At 36.3% G+C, this 9,359-nt stretch overlaps 1 protein-coding gene across 1 annotated transcript; it reads right to left on the reverse strand.

Annotated features, from left to right (window-relative positions):
• Window positions 1-1,908: 1,908 nt before the first annotated feature.
• Window positions 1,909-5,381, reverse strand: LOC120010059 (zinc finger BED domain-containing protein RICESLEEPER 2-like). Its single transcript, XM_038860748.1, has 4 exons — window positions 5,236-5,381; window positions 3,908-3,990; window positions 3,568-3,662; window positions 1,909-3,330 (listed from the first exon to the last, which is right to left on the reverse strand). The coding sequence occupies exons 1-4, from the start codon at window positions 5,379-5,381 to the stop codon at window positions 1,909-1,911; spliced, it is 1,746 nt and encodes a 581-aa protein (XP_038716676.1).
• Between the last annotated feature and the right edge of the window lie 3,978 nt (window positions 5,382-9,359).

The raw sequence follows: 9,359 nt of genomic DNA on the forward strand, positions 1-9,359 counted from the left end.
CACATGTAGACATATTAATGAAGGGTATTTTTTGGTATTATCAAAATCATTATGCCAACAAGTACCCGATTTGATGGGATGTTCGCGGTCTGGTCGTATCCCTTTTTGGTGCTCAATTTTTTCAAAAACACATCATAAATATGTAGTATTCAGTCTAACGAATCTAACAATATTTTTTGTTTGAAAAAAAAATTAAATCCATCGTGATCGAAAATATCAAATATTTTGAGTTTATATTAGACGAAATAAAATTGTTATGTCTTTTTAATATTAAATTTAATTTTTGTTTTGAAAAAAATATATCATTCAATTCGCGAGGCGGATTTCAACATATTTATGATTTTGAAATAAAATTTAAAAAATATCTCGAAAGTCAAAACGCGGCTGTACACGGTTTGATGACCCTTCACCCATGTTGATGTTCATAAGGATTGTTCTGCTTCTGTCAGCAAGCTCCTCTCCACGCCTTTGCTTTTTTATCGTCCACTTCAGAATTCATATCTATGAGATTTTTTATTAATATTTTTTTTAATCCTTTATATGGGTAAATGCCCAAGGGCGTAGAGAAGGGGCTATACTATGTTGTGTCTAATATTAATTTAGAGATTCGATCATTTTAAGGGTCAAACATAGGTTCAAAGTTTACGAATTGGAGCTGTATTTATGATATAAGTGTGTTCGACGTCATTGTATTCGGACAATCATTACTCACTTGTTTAAACTCTTATTAAGACGATTTTTATAACGTTCAAAAGAAAACTTAAATACCCACATATTTGTGTCTAATACATGTTTGGACATTCAAACATATTATAAGTCAAATCGAGAATCAAATAATTTATCATATGTTGTAACGCCACACTTCCTTTTCCAAAGGTAATTACATGGCACGGTAATTCCTCACACATTCCTAGTTACCTTGGTCCATACGATTAGCATACCGTAAGCCTTAATTATTGGAAGGGTTTAGTGCATATAGGTCATTGAAAGATACCCTTATTTGTAATTAGGTCATTGAAAGAAAAAAAATTCAAATTGAATCAGTCAATGGTCTAAATTTAAGCAATTAAGTCACTCTTGTCAAATTCCGATCAATTGTTTACCGGAATTTGCTGACATGCCATAAATCTGTCACTGTGGAGGCCATGACGTGGTTTTTTTTTTGACGTGGATTTTCTTAGTTTTAATCAATAAAAGAACAAAAGAATAAAAATGGGAAAAAAATTATTCTCTCTTATCCTTCCCTCCCAGCCGCCGCCACCCCCGTCCTCCGCAAGTCAATCTGAGTCTGAAGCGCGCTCCTATGCAGTCCCAAATCATTCTTTGTCTATGCCCAGGTCCGACAAAAGAAAGTCGAGATCGTTGATTTTTAATCTTCATGTTGATAAGCAAAGTGAACTCTAATGTGACCCAGTTGAGATCGTTGATCGTTGATGATGGGGTGGAGAAGATTGATAGGGAGAAGGGCGGGCAAAAAGAGGAAAAAAAATAGATCTAGGTTTTTAATTTGTTTCTCTTGATGCACATGCGACCCATATGGTTTCACTGTGACTACCGATTGGCTTGCCAGGAAGGTTGCGGTTGCTCCGGATCTGGCTATGGAGGAAGGTTGCGGAGGTGGAAGAGTGAGCGGTGACGGTTACAAAATTGGTTAATTTTCATTATTTTTTATTTGTTGATGTATGCCACATTTCATTATAATTTTAATTTTAATTTTTTAAAAAGCGACATCATTTTTTTTACTTTTTTATATTCCACATGTCAATTTTATTTTATATTCCGATGAATTTATGACATGTCAGCAATTTCCGGCATGAAATTGACCAGAATTTGACTGGAGTGACCTAATTGTTGAAATTCAGAACATTCAGTGACCCAATTTGAAATTTTTTTCTTTCAATGATCTAATTACATCTGAGGATCATCCGAAGACTTCATCTCTTTTAATACATAAAAGAGTACACTTAAATCATGGAAAAATTGATTTGAAGTAACGTAAGAAGTGCCAGAAACCTTCAAAGTAAGCTGATAAAAGTATTGAAGAAAAGTAACCAATCTTTTCACATTCCCCCAATCTTCTTGCTTAGGCATGCCACCTTCCACCGCAACCTCACTTGTAATTTGTGGCTCTAACTCCTCGAATCTTTCAAATGCAGTTTCAAACTTCATAGCAGTATCTAGCATCAAATAAGTCGAGTTCCACCTAGTGCACACATCTAAGCACAATGAGGCCTTGCTTGGAATTCTCTCCATCTCCGCACATTCTTTGAATTTTTGAATCCTAGCAGGAGAAGCTCTGATAAACTTAATAACTGCACGAACTCGATCAATTGATGCAATGGATTCTTTCATGCCCTCCATAACAATTAGATTGATTATGTGTGCAACACATCTCACATGCACATAATCACTTAGCATGAGACTTGCAAATCTCCTCTTCAAATAATTGACAAGATTATCATTCGCACTGGCATTATCCACTGTAATAGTAAACAATTTCTTGATCTCCCATTCTTTTAAGCATTCTTCGATTACTCTACCCATAGTCTCACCTTTGTGGCTCTTAATTGTGGTGAAGTTGATAATTTTCTTCTGCAACTTCCACTCCATATCAATGAAGTGAGCAGTGACAACCATATAGTTTTGTCTTTGCTCTGATGTCCACGCATCTGTGGTTAAAGAAACCTTTGATCCATTGTTTTCGAACACCTGCATCATTTTTTTCTTCATATCTTCATATTTGTCAACAACGTTCTTTCTAACAGTTGGCCTTGAAGGCGCATTGAATCTTGGATTCAATGCATGCACAAAACTCCTAAATCGTGGCTGCTCAACAAACTTGAAAGGCAACTCGCATTCAACTATCATGCAAGTTAACTCATCCTGTGCAACCTTCGGATCATACCTCCATGTTGAAAGGTCCCCCTTGCTTGCTTGATTGCTTTGCAATGACAATTCAGTTTGTTGACCACTTGGCTTAGGTATGCGTGGGCATCGCATCAAGTGTTGCTTCAATGTGGATGTTCCATTCTTTGATGAGTTGTTCTTGTATACAATCCCACAATGATTGCAAGTGGCAGTCTCACGGGTTTTGTCCTTTGTAAAATCATACCACACTGCAGACCTAGACATCGGTACTTTTCTTTTTCTCTTCGAAGTACCTGTGACACCTGTAGCCTCACTTGCATTTGCTTGGGTGCCTAAGTTTGGAATGGAGCTTTCTTCACCCGTGCCAGCTCCACCTCCATCTTCTTCTAGCATGTGCTCTTCTTCAGAGTTATGTTCTTCAAAACTATCGTTAGAGTGAGAGATTGATTGATAGGTAGACATCTACAAAAGGTCAACAAATTTTTTATAGTTAATTGTAAATATAGAATGGTAGAGTAAAACCTGTAGAAGTGTAGAACAACTAAAGAAGTAAGAAAAACTTCATTTTCAAATTTCAATTAAAGCAGACTAAGCATATAAAAGTGTATGACATATAAAACAAGTCAATCAACTAAACGAGTTAACCTGTACAACAACTACTTAACTAAACAACAAGTAAAACAAATAGATTTTACATGCCAAATTGTCTACAGATGAAAGACACATGATAATTGATAAGACGAAGTAGACTAAGCAGTAAGCAGTAGGCCAGTAGCCATTTAAACAAGTTAAACCTTCATTTAAGCATTCTGAATTTTTAATTAAAGCAAACTAAGTAGTAGACATTGAAAAGTAGCAAGAGCATACAATGTTTTAAAAGGCGGGTAGCCAAGTACAGAATTCAGAGTCTCAACACAGAGAGGTCCCCCTTGAGCAGAGACTCTTCAAAGGATTGAATCGAAGAACACAACAACAGATGAGCAGAAGCAGACAGATTACAGAACACAATGGTACAAGAATATTAGATAGAATGAAGAACCTGAGTCGACCAGCAGACTAGAACAGCCGACTAACAGGAACACCTCTAGAACCGATGACAGAGAATACAGAATAGCTCCAAGCCTCCAGCAGAGAGTAGAACAAGCGACAGCAAAAAATAGAACAATAAATAGCACAGAACCGAGTCAAATCCCAGCGCAACAAGCGAAGAACATTCGTATGCGAATTTTAGGGTTCAACTGTTCAAGCATCTGCAATTGCAAGGTGAACTAGTGAAGTCGCGCAGGCGGCGCAGCAAAGGACTAGAAGAGGGAGTTTAACTGGGCTGTTCTGATTGGGCCAAAGAAGAAAATTGGGTCAAAAGACTAAAGAAATTGGGCTGAAAGACTAATTTGTATATATTGTTTTATTTATATAAAATTATAAAAATATTATTAAACATAAATTACTATTCGGTTTTCGGTTTGAAACCGAATTATAATTGTTGAGACCGGACCGTAAACCGAAAACCGAATAACATGCATTTTCTAACCCGAAACCGGACCGTAAACCAAAAAACCGGACCAAATGATTTTTTCCGGTTTGGTTTACGGTTTGGATTACGGTTTGGTTTGGTTTTTTACACCCCTAGTGACATATATGCACTAAACCCATTATTGGAATATATTGACTATACTGCAATACATCATCACGAACTTAATATTCGAACGTAATCCATACAAACATAATTTTCAAATATATATAAACTCATTCCTATATAGTCACCTTACCAATAATCTCTAGACTTTATTCGAGCTTGATATTCCCTTTTCACCACTAGCGATTATCTACATGTATAAGGAACATGTAGGAGGATTAGCCAGGCTAATCATATAACACTTATAAACGAGAACGTAAAACTTTTAAATTCGAAAGAGTATTAATTTCTCAATTTCAGTAGCATTCATCAATAGCACTTAGAAGTTCATGTAATCGGAAGCAGTGGTAAATCAAATGTTTAATCTGATAGATAAATTTATTTTCAAATAATATAGCATTTCAATAATATTATAAAAACTTTCCTATCTAACAATTCCAGTCATAGATATTAAAATCCCCAACATAAGATTTTTCTCGAATTCGTAAACCGGTTAGCAGGAAGGGGATAACCACTTGTATACCTTCTTGTCGGAAGGATCGTGGTATTCAATCATAACTAGTGTGTGGGAGTAACCGCTCTGGCCACACACAACCTAATCACACTCTGGAGCTAGTTTGCAAAACCCACAACCGGGCCAGGGTTGGGGTGGCCATGTGCACAGGCATGCATATATCAATCTATCAATTCCAAAATAATCAAGGAACACAAAACAGGGAGTTTGAAAATACATTATCAAAGGCATAAAATCGTATTTAACAGGGATTAAATGTCCAGCAACCATTGATATCATTTCAGGTATATAATAAATCCCTTTACAGAACTCTTTCACCAACTTGTCACCATCATTCAATTGGCGAATAAATTCATTCTCCATGGAAATTCAAATTTCAATTTACCCATATAGGACCAGTTGTACACAGAATAGTTTCTCAAAAACATAGTAATTCTTTAATCTCAATCAACACTTCAAACGAGTATAAATATATTCACATAAAATGGATTTTCCATATATAAATATTTTCTTTCTTGAGGAAGAATTTATCTTATCAAATAGGCACATAAAATAGATTGCATATCACGTCAAACATTTCAAAACATTTTGAATGTTGTAGTGGTGGCAACCCTAACCTTTGTCAACACTTTCAATCTTGCGTAGGGCTTTTTCTTTCCTTTCATTTATCGTACACAAGACTCGGCCCAACATCCTTGGTTCCTAGTCAACTACTTCTTATGGGTTTCGGAAAATACACTTGACACCATAAGCATTAATTCTGTCGATGCTAAATTTGCACCGAGGTATAAAATATGTTTAAAGTAGAAAGATTCAAGAGAATGACAACAGAGTTTACGTGGTTCGGCAACTTGCCTATGTCCATGGAGTCTAATCTTTTATTAGAGTTGAGTGTTGATGATCCTTACAAATGTGGAATGATATGTATTTATAGGCTTGGGATTTGTCAGTTGATGCGGATAAACTGCTTCTGGATAAGATTCTTTTGTCTAGGAGCTGCCAATCCTCTAGAACTATACATTCGGAGTGTGTAGTAATTTACTCCACAAATACCCCCAGCCTTTTATTTACCTAAATAATTTTAGGATAAATTTAAAGGCTTTTTCATGTTTATCAGGAAGTAGTTTCCTAGTTGAATTAAGATGCTCTTAGCAAGTGATCTCCTAGTTGGATTAGGAGTCTTGGCATCCTCTATAAATAGTTGCACGGTGTGAAGATTTTTTTTTCTTTTCTGAACTTCACATGCTTCAAAGGTCGTCTCTTTTCTACTCTTCAAGAGGTAATTCTTTTATTCGCTTCAATCTTTTTGTTGAATTTTTCTTTTTGATAGAGCGTTTGTACGGAATAAATGCTCTAGAAATATCCGAAGAAAATTACTCGAAACTTGGGGTCTGGCCCCCTTGCCAGATCCCCTTGCCTATCCCATTGGGGGTTCGGCCAACCCCCATGTGGGGGACTCGGCCAACCCCTATGTGGGGGGTTTGGCCCCAACCCCCACGTGGGGCACTCGACCGACCCCCATGTGGGTGGTTCGGCCAACCCCCATGTGGGGGACTCGGTCGACCCCTATGTGGGGGGTTCGGCCCCAACCCCTTGTAGTACCCGATTTTCGTCCGGCCAAAAAAAAAATTAAAAAATTAAAAAAATGAAATCCAAAATAAAAATTAAAGGAAGGAAAATGAAGTCCAAACTTGTGTCTTTGCTTAAAAGCCCGTAGATTCATAAATTCAAAATTTAAGGCGCAATTCCTAAGTTTTGGCCCAATTATCAAAAACAAAACCCTAGAAAATATCTAGAGAATAAAAATAAATTAAATGAAAAAATTGAAAGTGGAAAAGACAAAAAAGAATAGCCACTTTGGTTAAAAGGAAAGAAAAAGTAAGGGTAAAAGGGATAAATTAAAAGAATTAGGGTTTTAGGAGAGAGGGGGTCTCATTCTCTCTTAGTATAAAAGAAATGCAACATTCTTTGAGAGGGGGGAAGGGAAGCAGCCGCACAAGGAAAAGGAAGGTGAAAGAAAAAGAGAGGAAATCGGCTGCACAAAAGAGGAGAACAAAAAAAAAGAAGGATTTTTCGGGGTGAGAAAGCAGGAGAAAGGAAGTAGCCGCAGCATAGAAAAACAAAAAGGAGAGGTTTGGTGTTGCTGCACAAGTAAGAGAGAAAAGGAGAGGAAAGCTGGGAGAAAGCAAGGAAACAGAGCAATCGGGAGAAGAGGTAACGGTTTTGTTTCCTGTTTATTCATTTATCTTCGTATTGATACCTGGAATTTGCACTGTGTTAAAATCTGGATTTGGTTTTTGTGACTTGAAGTTGTGTGTATCGGTAGTGTAGGCTATGTTGATGCCCCTGTTCATGCTCAGTTTATACCTAGTTCATATCCGATTATTCTCTGTTTATACTCGGTTTGGATCTCCCTGCTTACTCTTTGTTTACTTGGTCATTGTTGTCCCGGTTATTCTTTGGATTTGATATCAACATGTGTTGATCCATATCAGACTCTAACTCTGACTCTGTTCGTTTAGTTTTTGTTAGTTATTTGATATCAGTGCGTGTATATAGGTATGTGTACATATATGTGTTTGTATATGTATGATGGCCGATATGTGGGTATATATATATATATATATATATATATATATATATATATATATATATATATATATATATATGGTGTGTGTATGTATATATGGTGTATGAGTGTGAGCGTGCATATATATATACAGTGTGTGTATGTGTATATGTATATATTCTGTATCTGTGTTTGTATGTATACATCTCGTTTTGTATATTTGTATATGTGTATTTGAATATTTGTGTTTGTATATGTGTGTTTATAATGTATATGGATCTAATTTGAGTTTCTATGGCATTTGAGCACAATTTTGACCCATTTTTGTGTTTACTTGTTGGGCTTGGGTCGAATGAGCCACTTAGGCTGGAGAGCATACTTAGAGGATTTGGGTTGGATTGAAGCAATAGGCCTCGCGGGTGATATTGGGTTTTTGTACATTTTATTATTTGTCATGCATAATTATAAAGTGTAAGCCTTGTAATAGTATAACAAAAAATAGTGGATGTAAAATAGAAAATGCATACATGATATTCTAGGATGCTAGAAGTATATAGACATTAGGAAATGATTTTTGTGAATGATGATTGCATTAAGATGCATCCTTAGGATTTTGATTTCTCTCACTATGCCATGATGCTTAGATGTATGCTAGGATTGTTTGAATGCAATGAAAATGAATGCAACACGTTAGTCATTAGAATTAATCCAAGCCGTCTCACCTTAATAAACACACCAAGATTAACTTATGGAACCTTTGTGTTTTGTTTAAATACCAAGGAGCCTTCAAGATATTGGGGTTCCATTGGCATTCATCCAAAACATTTGGATTTCGTGGATCCGGAAAGCAAATATGTTTTTAGGGATTAGGAGAATTTATTTAAGGACCCAAAGGGGGGTTTAAAGATATTTGGCCCGTCCGATGGGCCTTAAATGGATTCTTTCTTTTCTCATGAAGAATATAATTGTGAGTAAGGCTTGAATTGAACCTTTTTCATTGATTGTGGGCCTTTTTTGGTGCATCAACCAAGTTCCCAAAAATCTCTTCACCAAAACCATCAAAACCCATTCCAATACCCATTCCAATGTTCCTATCCAAATAGCCTCTTTTCCAAATCATCCAAAACATCAAAACCCACTCCGATATGGATTTTTTCATCCAAGACCAAGTAAAACATTTTTGGCCAAGCCGGGAATGGCCGTAGTGATCCCGTGCATCTTTGTTATCCAGAACCACTTCAAGTGGAATTTTTTATTAAATGTTTTCGACCAAGCCGGGAATGGCCGTAGTGATCCCGTGCACCTTTTTTTGTCAACAATCACTTCAAGTGGAATCTTTTATTTAACATTTTTGGCCAAGCCGGGAATGGCCATAGTGATCCCGTGCACCTACTTTTTTATTAAAAACCACTTCAAGTGGAGTTTTTTATTAAATATTTTTGGCCAAGCCGGGAATGACCATAGTGATCCCGTGTACCCTTTTTTTTTATCAAAGACCCACTTCAAGTGGAGTTTTTTAAAATATTTTTGGCCAAGCCGAGAATGGCCATAGTGATCCCGTGCACCCTTTTTTCCTTCTTTTTTATCAAAACCCATAAAAATAAGATTTTTAAAGTCAAATCTTGGTCTAACATTAAAGGAACATTTCCACCTATTTGATAATACAAGATTTTCCGGGCATATGGAAAACTTATTAAAACATTTGGGACATACATTCATTCCTCAAAACAAAGTAGAGCCAAATAGGAAAACATTTTTGAAGGTAACCGTTT

Source organism: Tripterygium wilfordii, chromosome 2, assembly GCF_013401445.1.
Source record: "Tripterygium wilfordii isolate XIE 37 chromosome 2, ASM1340144v1, whole genome shotgun sequence".
Taxonomy (NCBI): Eukaryota; Viridiplantae; Streptophyta; class Magnoliopsida; order Celastrales; family Celastraceae; genus Tripterygium; species Tripterygium wilfordii.

Coding starts and splice junctions, on each gene's coding strand:
- LOC120010059 (XM_038860748.1), bottom strand. CDS start 5,381: ATGGAGAATGAATTTATTCGCCAATTGAATGATGGTGACAAGTTGGTG. Junction 3,991..5,235: donor GATTTTATGCCTTTGATAAT/GTATTTTCAAAC, acceptor TCTCTGCTGGAG/GCTTGGAGCTATTCTGTATT. Junction 3,663..3,907: donor TAGTCTGCTGGTCGACTCAG/GTTCTTCATTCT, acceptor GCTTAAATGAAG/GTTTAACTTGTTTAAATGGC.